Source organism: Pituophis catenifer, unplaced genomic scaffold (assembly GCF_029215685.1).
Source record: "Pituophis catenifer annectens isolate HBS135680 unplaced genomic scaffold, rPitCat1.0.hap2 SCAF_7, whole genome shotgun sequence".
NCBI lineage: Eukaryota > Metazoa > Chordata > Lepidosauria > Squamata > Colubridae > Pituophis > Pituophis catenifer.
In genome coordinates this window covers 49,491,193-49,513,060 of record NW_027256887.1, presented here as the reverse complement: position 1 = coordinate 49,513,060, position 21,868 = coordinate 49,491,193, and the positions used below count along the sequence as shown (strand labels likewise).

Sequence of the window (21,868 nt, the reverse complement as noted above, 5' to 3'; positions counted from 1 at the left end):
AAATTGAGTTGGTTCTAAATTGTCAAAAGAGCAATTTTTAAGCTTTAAAGATCGTTTACCTGTTACTTTTTGTCAGGAATGTAATTGTTAAAATCCCCCCCCTCTCTCTGTCTCTCTCTCTCTCTCTCTCTCACACACACACACACACACACACACACACACACACACACACAATTTTAACAACATCTACTTTGCAAGTTTACCATTATATCCTGGTACCAACTTTCCTGTCTGTCCTGGAGGAGGAGTTAGAGAGTTTCCTAAGCCAATGCAAGATGCTGTTATTGGAGAGCCTGTTTCTGTAATTAAGAAAAAATGTTTTTAAAGATTTTTTGTAATGTTATAATTAAAAGTTATTTTCATGTGTAAATTAATTGACTTTGAGGTTCACATTAAAAACAACTTTCTTTTTTTAGAATTTAAATAGCCTAAGACAGTGCTTCATAAACATTTCCCTTCATTTCCCCAAAACTGCTTATACCAATAAGTCCTTTTTACTTTTTACTGCTTATCTGAAAATCCTTCTTTAAATGTCCCTTTTATGATTGGGTAATGGATTCATCTGTCATTTACCCAAAGAAAAACCACTTTTCCCAATCTTGGGTAATTTTCTTTAGGTTTTAAGTGCTTCCCATTAGGTTTGGGAAGCACTGACCTAAGAAAACTTAATAAGCACTCTTGAACTGGCACTAAAAAAACTTCGGTAGAAGTCCTTAATAGAGCATTGAGCTCATTAGGTGATGTGGAGCCAGTTATTATAGCTCAACATAACCTACTTAACTGAGTGTATCTGAGAATAAAATGAACTGAAGAACATTCTGTCCAGCCCCTTATATGGCACTTCTGCTAATGTTAGAATTGGTACAGAAAGCATGCCCATCCACCAGCTGTTTTTTGTCCTCTCCATGCCCCGTTTTCAGGCCTTTTTTCAGGCCATTTTCGAGGGGGGTTTTTTGGTCCATTTTCAAGGGTTTTTTCAGCCCATTTTCGAGGCTATTTTGGCTCTTGCGAGGCTTTTTTCAGCCCGTTTTTTTAGAAAATGCTTTCAGAAAATGCTATCTAAATGCTTTGAATGATGGATCCAATAACAAAAATGATCATGAAAATCCAGCTGGGTGACTTTGGGCCAGTCTCTCTCTTTCTTAACACAACTCACTTCACTGGGTTGTTTTGGAGAAAATAGGAGAAGGAAAGAATATCATGTATATTCACCCCTTGAGTTATCTATAAAAATAATAAAGGCAGGATAAAAATCACATAAATAAACTCAGTTCATATGTGCTACCAGTTACATCCCGGCAGAAATAATGCAGGTGAAAGCAGTTTTTAAGATACTGCTTCAAATAAGGCTGATTCTACTTCAATAAAAATGAAACTTGTACCTCCAGAAGACAGGGGTGGTGCGATGGCTCAGGGGTTAAGACCTTGGGCTTGTCGGCTGGAAAGCAGGCAGACCAGGTTCTACACCTGAGCACAACGTGACCAAGTAGACTCCCATTGTCACCCCAGCTCCTGCATACCTAGCTGTTCAAAAGCATGCAAATGCGAGTAGATAAACAGGTACCACTTGGTGGGAAGTTAACAGTACTCCGTGATGTCATGCTGGCCTCATGACTGCGGAAATGTCTTCAGACATTGCTGGTCTTTAAACAGAATGAGCACTGCCCCCTATATTTGGCAACAACTAACAGAGTAAAATCCACAGGGACTCCTTTACCTTTTTTTCTTTAACCTACAGAAGACAGGAACAGAGGCACACTAACACTATTTCATAACTTTTACTATTCTTAAAAGATATGTCAGCATGACCCATGCATATTGCCAAGGCCATCTGGCAAGTTTTTCTAATCTGGTAGAGAAGTAATGTTTTTCATCTCCTCCTAAAACAAACCTTGCTATTGCAATGATGTGTGATGTCACTGCATGGAATGTAACCTGCTCTACCAGTTGCTTTTGATTGCAGCAGGCAAACCTATTAACACCATAGCTAACTTTTCTTCATGGCCTTTCTGCTTTCTCCTACTGGACTGACATAATACCCAAAGGAAAAGAAGCACCAACATAACAAGAGAAAATTATCACTCGAGTATTCTTAGTGCTTCCTCTAGCAATCCTGGTATTGCTATTGCTAGAAAAGTAGGACAAGGACTCTCTAAATACTTCAAGAGCTCTGTTCTACCTACACTAATAACAGCATCATTAAGACCACCAAATAAAGTAGACCTGGACTTCTCTAAAGCAAACTTTAAAATGTTACTGCATAGTTAAACTCACAACTCCAGCTGTCAAAATTTGCCTGTCTTTTACCATCAGCCCATGTTAGTGGCAGTGACTGATTGGGGGGTTTTTTTTCACAATTATTCACTGGCCTTGTTACCAAAGCAAACACCAGAAGTATAGAAAAGAGCACATTTAAGTTGATATTTCTTTATGCAGCAAATCTTTTTAAGCCAGCTGTCTAGGAGTAGGGCAAACAAACACAAAACAAGCCATAAGTTAAGTTTATAAATAGATAAAATCTAATCAGAAGCAAACAGATCCAGGTTAGTCCTCAGCTTCAGAAAAAAAGAGGAAAATAAAACATAATGAAAATCATTCTATCGGATTACATCTGAGGAGATAAATCCAGATTTAGAACATCCTTCAGCACATGAGCTACAAAGCAGGGATGCTCAACATCTTCCCAGAATTTGGGGGGCAATTTTGAAACATGAACACTGAAGATAATCTGAGAGTCTACAAATGGAACATTCTGGAGTTAAGCTGCCATGCCACAGTAATGAAAATACGAATGACTAAGATAAGCAGTTGAATGCATTATAGTATAAAACAGTTGTAGTCAAAGTAAAAAAGTTCAAATATTCAAAAACAATCAAACCCTGTTTTCTCCAAAATAATACATCCCCTGATAATAAGACCAATTGGGCTTTTGAGCGCATGGCAATAAGGCTAAGTGCTTATTGCAGGGTTTAAAAAAATATAACAGGGTCTTATTTTCAGGGAAACACAGTATCTATTATTATGACTCTGCTGCCATAGCTAAACCAAGCATATATTTAATTTTTCAGTGAATTAAATTACATCTGCACTTTACAACCTTGAACTTTGGCTCATTTGCATATTTCTCATACATTATCACGCTTTAACAAAGCACAACAGAAGACAGTTGCTAAAAAAATAAGCAGACGGAATCATTTTTTAAAAGTACAATGATTCATTCTTCTAAGTAGACAGCTTCTTCCATAGGCTCCATACAAGATTGGTGAACAGTTAGTGTTGTAGACAAGTTTTTCCCTTTGAACATATATGTTCAGAAAGGGTTTTTTGGCCAGCCAATGACTTTATATAAAACTTGGCAAGCTTTGAGTTACAAATTCCCCCATACATGAATTCAGAAGTTATTTAGCATGTTTGCCAATTCCATTCTTGTTAATCAATCTTGTTTACCTCATATCTGTACCATTACTTGTAACTATTATGATAAAGAAGACAACACCAGCTCCCTAATCTAATCCCTAAATGAAGACATCTGCCAATAAAAAAGGGAACAATAACTAAAACAATGCTTTCATAAGGTCAATCAGCAAGGTTTTCAGGGTATTGACAAGATATGTAATTAGGAAACCCATAATCAGGCAGCCCAAAAGTGCTATCGGCTAAGAATCTGCTTTTTGTTGAAAATATTCTTGGCAATGATTCCTCTAGTTATGATCAAGAAGGGCTGCCAAGACATCTCCAGATTTTATTGTTTATACTTCCCATCTCTTAAGAAAGTTACTGAAAGGTGGCAAAAGCCCATAAAGATTTGAACCCTGACAAGGACCCAAAGTCCCAGGAAGGTCCTGCATGACAGTCAGTTCCAAAGGATCTGTCATTGCCATTCCTGGAGTTCCTGGCATATTGAAGGAATGTAGATTGTTACATCTTTCTATATTCACTTTCTTCGATTTATTCAATCAAATCCTCTTTAGCCTGGTTTGAACCAACTGAATCTTAAAGAACCTATTGGCTCCTGACTGACCCACCAGCCAAAGTATTAACACATTTCTTTAAGCATCTTGTAGCTAATGCATACGTGAAGATTTCTTGTAAAAAGGACATGATGTTCTGAACAGAGAAAATGCTTTTTAAAGATAATATATATATAAAAAGCAACACGTTTAATTTGCCACATGGACACAAATTTCAGTCTCTCTCTCTCTCCCTCATGCAAAGAGAGAGAGAGAGAGAGAGAGAGATTCAATGATTAAAAACATCCAAACTTCATCCCCTGTGTTAAAATAATTCCTAGCAGGAAAGCACATGCCCATCTCCACATATCATAATACTTGAGCATTTGTGCAATTTCATGAGTTAGGGCCAGCAGTGGGCCATATGCTCTTTCCCCCCTCAAAAAATCCAGCTGTATTCTTGGAAGTTAATATCAAGCAGGTCCACGGACTAAATGAAATATATGAAAAAGTAGAAAAGTAAGGTCAAGCCAAAGGAATATCTGTTGACTAAATTACAGACTCTATTATTAATGGTAGCTAATCTAGAAAAACATTGAAGAATATAATTTTTAAGGATCTGGAACCATATTTCTATTAAGTAAGATGGACAATCTGCACTCATAGGAATAATGGCAATCAAGATATTTTGTCTTGCTTTTCATACAATGAGTGGCGTCATTGAATTATTTACGTCTTAAAATTCAGATAGCTGAAATGGTTATTTTACTTATTTAATTTCCCACTTTCAAAAAGAAACTTTTCTTTCATAGCACATCCTACAGAAGGAAGAAGAAAGCAATAAGAATCACAATGGCAATTGTATTTTGGAAAGGAGAAGATAAACAGATGTAACTTGTTAAGGCAAAGTGGCAGAAAAAACTTGAAGACTATTGTCAGTATTTTTTACTCTCTTGTGTACCAGGACATCACAGCATTTTAATGAAAATCTTTATTTTTTCCAATATTGAATAGAATCAAAACATCTTACTCATCTCCACCTTTAAGGTACTTAACAACTGGTGTTCAACAGACAAGATGCAGATGATTAACACAAAAGAATTTCATATATCAGTGTTAAACATTTATAATGTAACTGCTTCCAAAAAAGCATGGTGTCTGCTTTAATATCAGTAGCCCACCACAGACAAAAGAGAACATATCAGACAGCTGCTATTTTTAAATATGAGAAAAACCATCTACAGCAGGGATTAGTGTTTCATAACCTTTTGTACTCTTTCTCCAGGAAAAGATCCATCAGGGCTGTCTTAAATCTACCAAAGGATTATTCTTTCTATAAGAGAAAATCATGGAGTTTAACTCTCGGTTCCCTATTCACAAACCATCAGTAAAAATATCTATGTTACCTAATGAAGACCCTAGTCACAGAACAAGGGAAAAAGCCGTTGCTAGGCAACAGAAATGACATCAGCAACCTGTAACATTTTCAGAGAAACATACAAAACTAATGGCAGTCAGAGCTTCTCTCATTTATGCAAATGAGATTGGAAAAACTTCCCCATCATCTCTCTCTCTCCCCTTTAGCACACCTTAAAATTACTTTGAGATTAGATCCATGTCTAATCTCAAAGACTTCGATTAGTCTTTCTTTTACTGCAATCAGTAAGGGACTGCGCAAGGCAAGGAAGGAGCCTGAAAAGAAACACTGGATTCATGCTTAACACATACAATTTCAGAAGAAAGTGAGATGCCATACATATGCAGTTCCAAAATTAGAAGAAATGAGAGAAAATGCATGTGGGGATACTTTCAGAGGGATAAAGCTGGGCTACCAACAGACGTATTGAATTTGGGGTGGGGTAGGAACATGTATCTTTCTAATTTTGACAGCATTTTGAAAAGCTGGTTCAAGTAAATGATGATTCACAGATAAGATTTGTATCATCACTATTAAAAATTTCAGAAGAAAGGAAGGAAAATGAAGACATTAGTCGTACTGTTTTCAAAATAGTCTGTCCTCTCTCGCTGATTAAATGCCATCTTCTTTGGGCAATTGAGAAATGAAAACCACCCAACCCTATGATTTCCATAATTTCTCCTTTAACTCTATATTTAGCCAAACCTTTTCATCACTTTTATTTTTAAAGTGGGATTCAAATTGGTATACTAATCTGAGTACTATTACCAGATATGTTAACTAAATGCCTTTTATTTCTTCTGCATGACACATGATAGCAATGTAGCATGTATGTGTCTTTATTTTATTAATTCAGTTTTATTCAATTTGTACATTGATTGACTCCCAACCTGAACATCACTTTGACTTGGCTATTCCCCACTATCTGCTACATTTAAGAATTTATACTAATTAATCTCTACTTAATTAGTTCAAATTCTTAAACATCTCTACTTAATTAAGTGTAATCTCACTTAATCCTCCACTTAGTGAGACTACACACATATCTGCCTCTCATGTCCTAGGCTCTATGGGAAAAAATCCCCAGTTCTGCCATTTGTTATACATTCTTGTTCATGTCTCAATGTCAGCTGCAGATTTGTTCTTTTTAAATTTTGATATTGCCATCCTTAATTCTGTCATCGTTATTTCTTTATTAAGTATTTCTTTATCCTCATGGCAATATTGGGACCAAAGGCAAAGAATGGTGAATTTGCTCTCTGCAACCCCTCAAACAATCCAAATGGCTATTGATGAGTGGGGTTAAATAAATGAGATGTAACCAGCAGACACACTTTCTCCAAGGTCAGTGCTCTCCCCATTTAAAATCCTACTTTTTTTTCAAATACCTATCAGACTGCAAATGGTGGCTATTTTCTCCCAACATTTGCTACCAGTTTTGAGGGTGTGGTTCATGTGCAACTCTTGCTTGCTTACAACTGACCTGAGAGTAAAAAAAAATTTTTTTTTCTACTGTATGTATTTTTTACATAGCTGGAGTTTTCTTACTGGTGCATTTCAACTCTATTCCTTCCCATTTTACATACAGATAAGAAAAATATTTTTTCTAATAGATAACTACATATCAATCTTTTGTTTTCCCAAGACAATAGTATTCAGTTAATTCATGAGTCTTAGATAAACACAATAGCTCAAAACAATAAAAGGTACAGATATAGTAAAAGAAACCAAAATAAAGTGGGAAGACAGTACAGTAGCTATAAAAAGGAATCCAAATTAATGAAAAAATATAAACTTATTTAAACTGACCCACATGTGAACTAATCTGAAATACAAACTTCAATCAGAAAAGAGGTAAAACTGTTTATGTGAATTTGTTTTCAGACAGGTATAATCAACTCACCAGTTTGCCACCAATGATCCAAAACTGGTACCTTGAAAAATTTTTTGCACCATTCTAATGTATCCACATCACAGCGTTCACCAGCTACAAATAATGTTCGAAACCTACATTAAATAGGATTAATTTCAACATTATTTTCCTACCAAGAAATATAAAAATATAACAACAGATGCATTTATGTATGGTATTGTTTCCTACTTACAGAAAAGTTATAAAGCAGGGATACTTACTTTTTTTACATTTTATATTTGAATGCTACACCAGCAGTGAGTGCAGGATAAAAACTCAAGCTGACTTTATTATATTCACATTTTAAGGTAATGAAAAATAATTATAGTGAATTTATTTACTATCAATTACTATCAATTATCCTCCTGTCACTTTAAGAAGTATGATTTGTAACAACTTTTGGAGGTTTCCAAATTCATAAATATGATTTTTAAGGATCACTGATAACCCGTAGAGCAGGGGTGAAATCTAAATTTTTTTGCTACCGGTTCTGTGGACGTGGCTTAATTAGTGGGCATGGCTTGGTGGTAAGGTGACTGGGTGGGCGTGGCCAAGTCAATGTCACTTCTTTGCCCTTCTTTAACCTACAAAACACAACACAACACAACTGGCTCACCCACAATGTAAAAGCAGCTGTGCTAGACTCAAAATGGCCCCGCAACAAGCAGGAACCTCACACAGCCACAAAAAGCCCAAAAAAACAACTTTCACACTTTACACACATAAAATTTCACATATAGCTTTGTGAGATTTTGTATCTTTGTGTAGTTAGAGTGAAACACTACAGAAACACACTAAATCCCAGAAAGCTGCACAAATATTATTTTATTTTAATTTATTTTTATTTTTATATAAAAGCAGCTAAATTTAAAACTTCCTAAACTTTAAATGGCTAGGTCTAAAAAAAGAACAACTAAAAAAAACCCCAATTAACTATTTTTTTTAAAGCTCCCAAAGGGGAAAAAAACTTACCCAATAGAACAGGGGTCTCCAACCTTGGCAACTTTAAGACTTGTGGATTTCAACTCCCAGAATTCCTCAGCCAGCTTTGCTGGGAGTTGAAGTCCACAAGTCTAGGCAGGCAGGCAGAAAGAGCTGCTCACCAATGAGCTTGATTACAGGCAGGCAGATCCAGTTGCTTGCTAATGCATGGATTGCGATTATCATGAGATCAGCAGCTAATGTAAGCAAGCTGGAGGCTGGGAGGGGTGGGGGGAGAAAAAAAGAAACTTTTTTTCTTTTACATGGCTCTGGGGATCCAAGCTGAGTTGCCTGATTAGCAGGCAACTCAGCTGGGATGTCAGAGCTTGGCTGGTCAGAGCCATTTAAAAGGAAAAAAAGGCTCTGATGATCGTGGGGCTCAGCTGGGCATGGGGGGCGGGGGCAGGGATTTTTGCTACTGGTTCTCCGAACTGCCTGCCACCATCGCTACCTACTTGCCCGAGCCGGTCCAAACCGGGAGCATTTCACCCCTGCCATAGAGCCTCAGATTCTCTATCTTACAAGGATTTCCAAATAAGTAATCATGTTAGTTTACTGCAACAAAAGAACCTGAGACAAACACGTTTATTTTAGCATAATGTCTGTAAATTGGACTGATTGTTTATTGTTCATTCAAGGATTATTACATTTCTTTTTGCACAGTAAACGTACATAATTTTCAAGTAGCTGATGACATGTTACTGATACAAGATTCTTCTATCATTACACACACACAGCACATTGTTAGATGAAGGAAATTTCTTGTGTAGATGTAGAGAGCAAAAAGAATGGCTCTGAAGAAGAGCTGCTACCAAGGCAGTACCCTGTTTCCTCGAAAATAAGACCTCCCCGGATAATAAGCCCAATCGGGCTTTTGAGTGCATGCACTAAAATAAGCCCCCCCCCCGAAAATAAGCCCTCCCCAAAAATACCTTAGGGTTAGGGAGACAGAGCTGGAAATCAGGTAAGACAGCAAGGGAGCCCCATCTTGCTCCACGCGCCCCAAAATAATAAGACCTCTCTAAAAATAAGGCCAAGCGCTAATTCGGGGTTCAAAAAAATATAAGACAGAGTCTTATTTTCAGGGAAACACAGTAGTCAGGTAAGAGGGGCGCAAGTCTCAGCCAATATAGTAAAATGAGTAAATGGCTCAGACAGGTGCCTCCCTAGATAGCACAAAGATAAAGAAAGGATTCAGACTTGCAGGATTGTGTTATTACAGCTGTTACAATTACAGTGGTACTGACTTAAAATAGACTTACATACTGAACAAATTAGTAAATTTATGCAAATGTGTAGAGGTTTGCAAGGAAGAGTAAGGAAATTAACTTGAGTGCTAGGGATCTGTAGTCTGTAGTGGATGGAAGTTGGAATCAAAGGCAATAGAACCATCAGATAATAAAGTATGCAGAAGTGATAAAAGACTTCTTGCTTGACAGCATGACATCCAGATCAGGGGTGGGTTCTAAAAAATTTTACTACCAGTTCTGTGGGCGTGGTTTATTTTGTGGGTGTGGCTTGATGGGGGGTAATGTGACTGGGTGGGCATGGCCAACTTTTTTTTTTTTACTTTTAAAAGCATTTTTTCTTCAACCTTAAGAGGTTGCAGAAAAAAAAATGCTTTTAGAAGCCTCTGACTATCAGGCAACTCAGCTGGGATCACCAGAGGCTTTTAAAGGCATTTTTTTCCTACAACCTCTTCGGCCAAAGAGGTTGCAGAAAAAAATGCTTTTAGAAGCCTTTGACAATCCCAGCTGAGCCGCGCGATCATCAGAGGCTTTTTTTTTTTTACTTTTAAAAGCATTTTTTCAGCCAAAGAGGTTGTAGAAAAAATGGTTTTAAAAGTTAAAAAAAAAACCCTCTGATGAGGTGGGTGGGGTAAGTGAGCGGTGACCGGGCCGGGACCAGTTCGGAGGCGTGGCCAGCCAATGTTATTACTGGTTCTCTGAACTACTACAAATTTTTACTACTGTTTCTTGCGAACTGAGGCGAACCGGGAGCAACCCACCACTGATCCAGATAAAAAACAGAACAGGTGACTTTCCAGAATGGAGAGCTTAAAAGAAATAGAAAGAGAAGAACCAAAGGTTAGATTTGTTCATTAAGAAAAAAAAAATGCTGTTGTGCCTATGAAAGATAGACACACATACACAGACCTATAAAGACAAAAGAGAGGAGCAGAAGGAATTCATCTTGAAGAACAATAGATTGTAAGAGGCAGCCTGGGGAGATAAAGGGAACAAGGGACAATGTTTCTCTTCTTGCAGTACTGTGCCCTGCTGGGACTCCATTCCTTTAGAGATGTGCTGAGATAATTTTGAAGAAAGTATGCAGTAACAGTTCATCAAAAGTAAGAGACAGTCCTGGGAAATTAAATAAAGCATAAGAAACAAACACAAAATAATTCCACCTTAATTCTGTCTGGCATACTAGGAGGCAAAAGGAAACTCGACAGGCTTTCTAGTTTTTATTATTATATCATCAAACAATAATGTGGCATTCCTGTGGTCTTTGTACTGTGTCTTGACCAATCTCAAAGGGCTCACAACTCCCTGCAGCCACATAATGCTGTGGTTAAGTGCATGAGATTCAGATTAATTAGCACAATCAACCAGTGAGGGAAATATAGAAGCTGCCAAGTTTCAGTTCAAGGCAAACAGGATTTAAACTGGCCAAAGAGGAAGATCCAGGAGTGATCAAGTAACCAAGAGAAGAATGACACAACTCTGAAAGATTTTTGCAAAAGCAGCTTGTGGCTGTATTTTTATTATGGGAGCACTTTCAGTAGGCATTGTGCTTTTGAAATGTACTGTTTAGGAGAGTGCTCAGACTATTGAGAGGATGAACTGCTATCTCTAGGCAAGCTTCACATTCCAAGTGAACTTCATAACTGTTTCCTCAAGTGATTCTTGTCTCTGTGTAATATTGCCTGTGTATCTGTTTGGTTAAAGCAAGTAGTACACTTTTTCTTTTTTACATAACGAAAGGTTTATATATATTTTTTCTTATTGGGTGTCCCAGGAGGGAAGGAGAAAATCATCCTTTAGAGCCCTCCTGCTGACTAGAAGACTAGGCAGCAGATTTCTTTAATGTGAATTAGGTAGGTGATCCTGCTGAGAGATTCCATGTGGAATCAGCTTCTTAAACTCAGAACAAGCCACTGTGCCAAAACAATACAATAATAAAGTGGATTATCGCAGAAGATAATTATCCTGTTCAATTAAAAATGCATTCACTCCAGTTCATTGTCCAGTTCTATCTGGTGTAAAGGTAGAAGTATAGAAAATAATATTTTTTTCACCAACAAATTCTAATATGGTAGAGTTCAGGAATGAAATAATATGAATAGGCCTAACAATAATGAGAAGTGGCATAGTTTTAGAAGATGATGTTTTCTAAAGACAAAGAGAATTAAAGGTATCAGGTAACTGAAGTTATCTGACAATATCTTTCAAATAGATTCCTGAATAAAAGAAATGAGATTAGAAGTGCATCTGCCACAGATGAAGTATTTGGAAGAAATAAATACAAAACAAGTTTAATGAGATCAAAGCCACATTCAGAGAGTGTTGTTCTTGCTGTCCTAGTTTGTGGAGCTTATTAAAGCCATTTGTCCAATCAAGGCCCATTTTAATGTTATTTCTGTTTTCTAGGGCTTTGCTATCATACCCAATTTTGCATCATCTGCAAATATGATAAGCAAAAAGACCAAAATTCACCTTGTCAAATTGTACTGTTTCCCCAGGACAGCCTCAGGGTCCTGTTGACGGATTGCTCTAATTGCAGTTGGTGCAGTAAAAAGAGCCACTACTCCATATTCTGACAGCACACGGAAAAAAGCACCTGCATCTGGAGTTCCTACAGGTTTTCCCTATAAAGAGATTAGTTTTAAAAATGTAATTGGGTAAAAGGTATTCCATAATTCTTTCAGTTTAAAGGCTCACTGCAACATGGCATCAACTTGTCAGCAGAATACTGAAACAATTATTAAAATGCATTTGTACGAACATGAGGAAATTATTCATATGCAGCCACATTAGTGTGTCAAGGCTGTCTGGTGATGCACTGAATAAATTACTGAGGTACAAAAAAAACATGTCTTGCAAGTACTGCATCAAATTGTTACCAGGTAATTATTAACACATTGCATACACATCTCAGTAGGTACAAAACCAAGTTGACCTTCTTTGGATTTCAAGCAGACTCATGCCTAGATACCACTATTTCAGGGGTGGGTTCTACTTACCTTTACTACCCGTTCGCAATGAGGCCACACACGCTCTTCTGCACATACACAGAAGCGCATTTTGATGACATCGGGGTCAGTGGGCAGAGTCTCCCGCCAGTTTTACTACCAGTTCTATAGATCCGGTGAGAACCAGGGGCAACCCACCACTGCACTATTTGGAAATCCCAGACCTATACACTAAACTAAACTCCTTCCAAATTGTTATCAAGAAAACTCCATGCAAGTATCCATGAAAATTATTGAAATTGAATTCAACTCAGAGCCTCACTTATTCTGTCAGTTTTGGAAGCCATATTAGGCCGGAAGCTTCCATGCTGCCATCTTCTCATGTGTAGGAAAGTAGGAGGGTGGATTTAGTAGAGGGAATGTATTTAGACAAAATAGCATTCTTCCTTTTGGTCAAGGTCAACACGATCCTGCATCTGGAGAAGGAGTGGTTGGAGTGCTGTCTGAAGATGGGACGGATGGTGATTGGAGCATGTGATCGACTGATGAATGAGGGGATGGTTTGGGGGATTTTGATTTACTGAGGGAAAACCTGGAACTATCAGATTTGGGGTTTCCCAGATGTGCCAGTATACCTATTCTAATAAATGGAACTTTGAGAAAATGTTTGCTTCAGAACAGTGGTGAAATCCAATTTTTTTTACTACCAGTTCTGTGGGTGTGACTTAGTAGGCGTGGCTTGGCGGGCATGGCAGGGGAAGGATACTGCAAACTCTCCATTCCCACCCCACTCTGGGGCCAGCCAGAGGTGGTATTTTCCGGTTCTCTGAACTGCTCAAAATTTCCATTACCGGTTCTCCAGAACCTGTCAGAACCTGCTGGATTTCACCCCTGCTTTGGAGTTTTTAATTGGAGATGGGGTTTTCTGGAACATTGACATATTCATTCTCTCATATGTTTTGGTTGATTTATGTTCATAATCCTGTACAGTTTTTAAACCCAGGTATGAGCAGGCTTTTAGTCAATGGAGACTAGACCTTTTTTTTTTTTGCAAATGAAGACCATGGTGGATGGGGTGATGATGAACACCTGAGTTGGGGAGGAAGGAGCTTCTCCTCTTTCCATGAATGGGTTTTTTTTTTTTTTTTTGTTTTTTTTTTTGTTCCTTTTACAAATATAAAGCTATCTCAGTGGCTCAGAGGCTGACTTTGGGTATGCTTTCTGTTTCAAAACTAAGTTTTTAAATTCCTTAATAACTTGGTGCTACTATTTTCAAGAAAATCACTATCTTATTAACCTGCCTGGGCCTTGCAGGCATCTTTGGTAATATTTCTATATACATTATCAAAGAAAAAACACACATCATGTACTTTAAAAAAAGGTGTTTTTAAAACTCACTACTTAGAAATTGAATAAAATATAGTTCTCCAGATGGCATATAATGTGGAAAAAGTACTGTATTTAAAATCAGAGGAAAAAGCTTCCAGTCTTCACCTCTAGTATATAGAGATGTGGAACATGCATACTTCAGGCTTGCTGTAGCTTGCTTACATAGCAGGAAACTTTTATTATCTTAGACTAACATTAGCTGCTAAAGAGATGAGAGGGCTCTACAAATTATGTTTCTCCAAGGAAGACAGAGCCTTCCTAATCACATCATAACCAGACATTCTATATGAGACTGGTGAAAAGCACTATTAATAAAAGTAGTAATAGTGATAACACATTACTTAACAGAAATGTATGTGTCTATTTGCTGTTTGCTGAAGAGCAACTCAAATAAGTTAAATAATTAAAAATTTAAAAATAATCACCTCATATAAAATTGTTGTATTCCCATGCAGAAGAGGTCCATAGCAAATGTAAGAATGACCAACCACCCAGCCTAAATCAGATGCAGCCCACCAGACCTAAAAATGAGATATAAAATGTAATTAAAATATAGGTACATATTTTCTTAATTGAAACATATTATATAAACTGAAATTACCTCTTTAGATTTAAGTCCATATACAGCTGACATAGTCCAGTTTAGCATAACTGCATAGCCACCTGTTGGTCTGACAACACCCTGAATGAAAGAAATTAGATGTTTAAATAATTAATTAGAATTAAATGAACACTTGCAGGAAATTAATATTGTCTACTTAATTCTAAGAGCTTTCAGATTTCCAAGCATAGGTTACAAGTTACATGAATTTGTTCTTTATTCAGAATCTAGTTCTTACATGCAATATGGGGAACGTGCAATTCTACAATGGCAGGAGAAAAATTGAGATTCTGCAGTTCAGTTAATCCAAATGCATTTTTTAAAGAATGGTGAATATTCTGCAGTCTTCCAGATACTTCTGAACTTTAACAAGGTCATAATAGATGGATATATAATTCAATAACATGTGGAAAGTCACATCCCTGTTTAGGACCATGAATAGATGTAGGAAGAACTTCAGGTAATTGAAAGAAAATAAGCTGTTCTCAGTTGAATCACTACAAAATATAGTTAGTATTTTGGAGGTTTATAGCTTCCATTTTCTAATCCATACCATTTTAATATGGAAATGGTACAGGCTGGAAAATCCACACATTTGAATGGGCATAGTCATCATTTCTGGTATTTTATTGATGAAAGCATCTTTTGGAGGGACATTTTATGGTTCAAATCATTGTTCAATTTAGTGTGTGCATGTGAGGCAGAAAAGGAATGCAATTCAATGCAATGAGACAGCTGTTGCTTCCAACCCACATATACCCTTCCAATTTCAAAGAGGCCACCCATAGCTTAGCACTGTTGGCTTACCAGCTCCTCCCACGGCCAGAGAAACTGCTACAATGGCTTAATAGACTTAACACAGAACAACCCTGGAGAAGACCAGGTCAGTGTTGCTTAGGCACAGGTTGAACTCTAGCTTTAAAAAACTGGCCTTCCCTGCACTTTCCAAAATGCATGCTGGAGCAGCACATCCCAGCAGTTAGTTTCTTTTCTCCCCCAGATATTTAGAACAGCATGGATAATCTTGCCTGGCATTAGCCAATCACCCTTACAAATCTTCAGAGTCAACTCAGTGACTGACTGGCCCAGCTCAATCACAGATCTGAGTCTGCAGCTGGCTAGTTTCACAACATACTGTTTCTTAAGGGATGTGTGTCTATAACTGCTCTGGGAGCCCTACCTTGCTCCTTAACAGAAAGGGATAGGCTAGTTGAAGGGGAAGTATAAAAGGGCAGAAGACATCTTCCTCCCCCCCCCCAAAAAAGGCAGCTATGTTCACAAAGGGAGAGAAGGTTCTGGAACAGGTTGAACAGCAACAATGTCTATCAAGGTGTATTTCAACAATAACTGGAATAAGAGCTGAAATAATTGAGTCAGGAGTGCATTCTTCCTTCCCCATTCCCAAATGTTGAAAAATCCCTAACCTGTTAAGTTTGAAAAACTCAGCCTATTCCTACTTGCCTCCTATCTTTCCGCAAACAACCCATTTACATCAAGACTGAATATATCATAAAATAACAAATGAATTTTAGAGGTCATCTGGACCTGCCTACATCTTTTTAGGCAACTAGGAAATATGTAAAAATGCCTGTGCTTTTTATGATGCATAAGCATTTTCTATCTCTTAGATTTACAGCTCAATGTACCTTTCCTTTCTTCATTCTCATCTCTGTTACAGAAGGTGGCTGCGTTGCTATGATCTCTCCTCTTGTTCTTATGGGAATTTTTAAACTTTTGTTGCTACTTCTTTACACACAGAGTAATATTCCACTGATTTTGACCATATGTCACTAATATACACAAGCTCAGGCCTTTAATTTTATCCCGCACCAGTGATGGGTTTCCAAATTTTTTACTACCGGTTCTGTGGGTGTGGCTTGGTGGGCGTGACATGGCTTGGTGGGTGTGGCTTGGTGGGCATGGCAGGGGAAAGATGCTGTATAATCTCCATTCCCTCCCCAATCCAGGAGAAGGTTACTGCAAAATCCCCATTTCCTCCCAATCAGCTGGGACTTGGAAGGCAGAGAATAGATGGGGGCGGGGCCAGTCAGAATTTTTACTACTGAAAAAATTTTGAGTTCTCCGAACTACTCAAAATTTCTGCTACCGGTTCTCCAGAACTGGTCAGAACCCACCTCTGTCCCGCACTTCATACAGAAGCAAAGTTGTGCCAAATAAGTTAGGAGGATGAACAGAATTTGAACATCAACACCTACCCACCCCCTGTAAAAAACTAGGGGAAAACTAAAGAGGAATTTTTTAAAAAAATGAAATTAATTAAATATTGCCTGATCTGGAGTAGAACTTAACTTGATCACAAGTATTTCCATTGAAATACACACCTACCTTGGGTGTACCAGTAGTTCCTGATGTATAAAGAATATAAAGTGGATGTTCTGAATGTACTGGAATAGCCTCACATGGCTTTGCTTTGGCTACTTCTTTATTCCAGTCCAAATCACGTCCTGGCTTAAGAGGAACAGCTCCCTGTATAAAAGGTACTAACATTATGTCTTGTAAAACCATATTTATGTACACGCACAGAGAAAACAATAAAATAATAATAAAATCTTCTTTATGCAAGAATTTTAGTAGATATAATAGCACATATAAATGTACACTGCTCAAAAAAATAAAGGGAACACAAGCAGAAGACATCCGAGATCTGAATGAATGAAATAGCCTTATTAAATACTTTGTTCTTTACATATAGTAGTTTATACACAGCTCAAACAACTAAAGGGAACACAAAATTACTGTATGTAATGAACAAAGTATTTAATAAGGCTATTTTATTCATTCAGATCTCGGATGTCTTCTGCTTGTGTTCCCTTTATTTTTTTGAGCAGTGCATATCAAGGCTGTAAAGAACAGGAAATTCAGACTAAAATGATGAAATGCCAGAATCCAATGAAATGAGATATTGCAATTAAACTACAGAAATATGATTTAAAAGACTAGAGAAATGAGGAACATAAATGGTTGCTATAATTACCATATTAGGGCGGCTATAAATCAAAACTCTTTCTGGTTGATGACTGATCATCTCCAATGCTTTCTCTAGAAGTGGTACATATTCCACTTTTCTTCCAGGTTCTATTCCAAATGTGGATGTTACAACCAGTTTTGGCTAAAAAAAAGAGAGTATATTATATATACATACATACATATGAATATACGTATACATACATACATATACATATACATGCATATACATACAAACTCAAATCATATTAAACACCAAGATCATACCTCCTTCTCCACAAGCAAAGAATCCACTCAGCATTGAAGAATCCCAGGATCTTTCCCCCATAATTACATGCACAAATGCTTGTTTAAATAGAAAAATGATGTGTATGCATTTGCAGCAAGACAAAAGAATGACTTGTTTTCATGTTTAGAATTACAAGTTGTTTCAAGTCTTGGATTCATCATCCTGTGGCATAAATATGTTTTTAAATTTAAATTACAAACTTTTATTTCCCCCCAATATTTAGTGCAACCCCACACACTAAAAAAACTAAGTGATTCTTAGCCTGATGCAAAGTCTGAACTCAATGTATCTTTTGCCTAACCTAGGAGTTTTGCTCAATACATCAAATACAGATTTAGATTGTTCAATCAGTAATGCCATATTAATCACAATTTGAAACTTCCTTATTAGGCATACCCTCTAATGCAGAAGTTCACCAACCATTGAGTCTTTCTTTAGGTTAGTCCAAAAGGTCTGAAAGATTAAAGACTAACTTACCCTGTACAAATGGTTCCCCTCCAAAAAATATTATTACAGTGAAAATGTTGCATATATACATGTTGTCTGTATATGTAAAGTCTGGGTAATTGCATATTGGTTGTATCTCTGTATTTCCCTTCAAACTGCCTTTGCAAGTCTGCACAGAGAAATACAGCATGGGCTACATATACAGTAGTGGCCAAAATTGTGGAAACCTTTTGGGAAAAGTGTATTTTTGAGGTTTCATGGCTAATAACACCATTGTTTTTTGGAATAGTACCATAAAATTATATATCAATGGAAAGATAATTTAATCAAGAATGTAATGCAAGAAAGTTTGTTCTATTATCTGTATTCTATGAAGAATTATAGCCAAATAACCAGAAAAAGGAAGCACAACTTGCTTAGGTTGATATCAGGTAGCTTTCCTTCATCTGATTGTAGCCAATGAGCATGAGTGTTTAGAGAACCAATCAGGTGTCATCTTGTTTTGGCAATGAGCCAATCAGATCACAGTAGGATTCAGTTATTGATGTCATGTACTAAAGCTGAGAGGAGGACATTTGTCAGTGTGTTACGTGATCGCTATCAAGTTGGTGGGGGGGTTTGTTTTCTTTCATTTAGTGAGCTTGTAAAACGTAATAAAATTAAAGTAATGATGCAAAAAAGAGTTGACTGGTAGCCCACAAAATGATGTAAAATAGTATTATTAAGTGAACAAGGCTACTGTTATAAAGAAATTAGAAGAAAAATTGGTGGAAATTTAACCAAAGGTGACATTTCTAAGTTTGTGAAGATGTATAAGGAGACTCAGTCACTACAAAACCACACTGGTAAAGGCAGGAAAAGGTGCACAACAGCAAGTGATGATAGAAGAATTAACAGACTATGCCTATGGGACAGTTTGGCACAGACAGCAAGAATTTGGCCTAAAATCTAGAATTCCACAAAAAAAGTCACTTTTATCTTTCAAACAAAGGTTGAAAAGCATTACATTCTAGATTAAATTATCTTTCTATTGATATATAATTTTATGGTACTACTCCAAAAAAAAGTGGTGTTATTAGCCATCAAACCTCAAAAATACACTTTTCCCAAAAGGTTTCCACAATTTTGGCCACTACTGTATTGTACTTTGGGTTATGTAATAAGGAAGGAAGGCTTAGAATGGAACAGTCAGCAACAGCTGCCCTTTCTATGCAGGTGCATTAACAAGATGGGAGAATATTACTTTCTTCAACAACTCCTAGTCAAATCTGGTCTATCAATTTTCTGGCTTCTTCCCTATATAACATTCAATCTTGTTCTGATTTGGGAAAGTTATCTTGTTGATTGGTAAACAGAAAAAGCCCTGAGCCTTTTTACATCCTTTCTTTCCAACATTTCACTGGTTGAGAAAAAACAAAAACCGACAATATGAAGAAACCAAGTTTAATTTTGTTCTGCAGCAAATACCCAAACAAATAATCCTCTCTGGAATCTGAAAGAAATTTCACTCATTTTTACTCCTACCTTTAAACTATACTTTCGGAATACTCTTAGTCTAGAGAAAAACAAGAATTAGCCACAACATAATCATCTGCAAAGCAGGCAAGCACTAGCGCAGAAGCAGTTGGAATTCTTTCTTTTCAACACTGTAATTGATGAATATTACCTGTAAAAAAGATAAGAAACAAATTATCTATGGCCTGTGAACATGACAAGTTCATTGTAGTGAACGCATGGAGGAATTATCTTTAATAAACTTATTGCTAGAAGATCAAAGGAAATCTTATTAACAACATTACTGATAAAACCCCCCATTCATTGCTATTATAACTTTTTTAAAAATGAACCAATGTGATGACAAAAGCATACAAAATAACCAGCTAGCATCATCCAAAGCAAGATTATTCAACATGGTGTGCATATGTGTCAGAGTATCTAGCATCTAATAGGCTTCTTGTCTCACGTGACTTCTTCAGAATAGTTTTGAGTGAAGAAGACATGAAAGTTGGAGATGGTAAGGAACGATAGAGAGTATCCTTTCAATAAATATATGTTTTATGCATTGTCACAGTATGCACTCTATAGTTCAAACGTGTCCAATGCTAAAAAAAATGAACTCTTGATTGAAAGGTTATATTGATCAGTTAAGCTTCTGCTAAAGGAGCATGCTGTCCTAAATTTAAATTCTGTCTAAATTCATGCTATGTGCTAAGTTCTCATGAATTCAGAAAAATAAAATAAATAAATAAATAAATAATTTTATTTCTATACCGCCCTTCTCCCGAAGGACTCAGGGTGGTGTACAGCCAATTTAAAAACACAACACACAACAATAATTAAAAATTAAAATAATTACATAGATTTGGCCGATTTAAAACCCCAAACATTTAAAATACCCCAATTAAAATTATTAAGTTGATAGCCCTGCCTGGCGGAATAACAGGGTCTTCAGTGCGCAACGAAACACTCGGAGGTCGGAGATCTTGCGTATTTCCGGGGGCAGTTCATTCCACAGGGCTGGGGCTCCCACAGAAAAGGCCCTCCCCCTGGGCGTCGCCAGCCGACATAACTTGGCTGATGGCACCCTGAGGAGACCTTCTCTGTGGGAGCGGACTGGTCGGTGGGAGGCTATTGGTGGCAGAAGACGGTCTCGAAGGTACCCGGGTCCTATGCCATGGAGCGCTTTAAAGGTGGTAACCAACACCTTGAATCGCACCCGGAAGACCACTGGGAGCCAGTGCAGCTCGCGCAGGAGGGGTGTCACGCGGGCACAACGAGTTGCGCCCATAACCACCCGCGCGGCCGCATTCTGGACCAGTTGGAGCCTCCGAATGCTCTTCAAGGGGAGCCCCATGTAGAGAGCATTACAATAGTCCAGCCGGGAGGTGACAAGGGCAAGAGTGACCGTGCGCAAGGCGTCCCGGTTCAGAAAGGGCCGCAACTGGCGGATCAGGCGAACCTGATAAAAGGCCCCCCTGGCCACGGCCGTCATATGCTCTTCTAAAGACAGCCGTGCATCCAGGAGGACACCCAGATTGTGAGCCCTCTCTGTGGGGGGCAAAGATTCACCCCCAATAGTCAGCGATGGCACCTGCTGACTATATCGGGACGCCGGCAGCCACAGCCACTCGGTCTTGGACGGGTTGAGTCTGAGCCTGTTCCTCCCCATCCAGACCCGCACGGCCTCCAGGCAGCGAGACATCACATCAAGGGCATCGTTGGGGTGGTCTGGGGTGGAGATGTACAGCTGAGTATCATCAGCGTACAGATGACACTTCACCCCAAAACCACGGATGATCTCACCCAGTGGCTTCACATAAATGTTGAACAGAAGGGGCGAGAGGACCGACCCTTGTGGCACTCCCCATGCGAGATGCCTCGAGGTCGACCTCTGCCCCCCTGCCAACACGAACTGCGAGCGGTCGGAGAGGAAGGAGGAGAACCACCGCAGAACGGTGCCCCCTATTCCTAACCCTCTTAACCGCCGCAGCATGATACCATGGTCGATGGTATCAAAAGCCGCTGAGAGATCTAATAGGACTAGGACAGAGGAGCAACCCCTGTCCCGAGCCCTCCAGAGATCATCCACCAACGCGACCAATGCCGTTTCTGTGCTGTGCCCCTGCCTGAAGCCCGACTGGCACGGGTCTAGATAGATAGCTTCATCCAGGTGCCCGGGCAGTTGTCGTGCCACCACACTCT

At 38.1% G+C, this 21,868-nt stretch overlaps 1 protein-coding gene across 1 annotated transcript in view; it reads right to left on the bottom strand.

Annotated features, from left to right (window-relative positions):
- ACSS3 (acyl-CoA synthetase short chain family member 3) overlaps window positions 1-21,868 on the bottom strand; it is a 47,168-nt gene that overhangs the window by 9,400 nt on the left and 15,900 nt on the right. The window contains exons 4-10 of the mRNA XM_070947497.1: window positions 17,441-17,575; window positions 16,792-16,932; window positions 14,446-14,526; window positions 14,270-14,365; window positions 11,980-12,131; window positions 7,271-7,374; window positions 204-299 (exon numbers count right to left, since the gene is read on the bottom strand). Coding sequence (XP_070803598.1) covers window positions 204-299; window positions 7,271-7,374; window positions 11,980-12,131; window positions 14,270-14,365; window positions 14,446-14,526; window positions 16,792-16,932; window positions 17,441-17,575 — 805 coding nt within the window. The remainder of the gene's footprint in view (window positions 1-203; window positions 300-7,270; window positions 7,375-11,979; window positions 12,132-14,269; window positions 14,366-14,445; window positions 14,527-16,791; window positions 16,933-17,440; window positions 17,576-21,868) is intronic.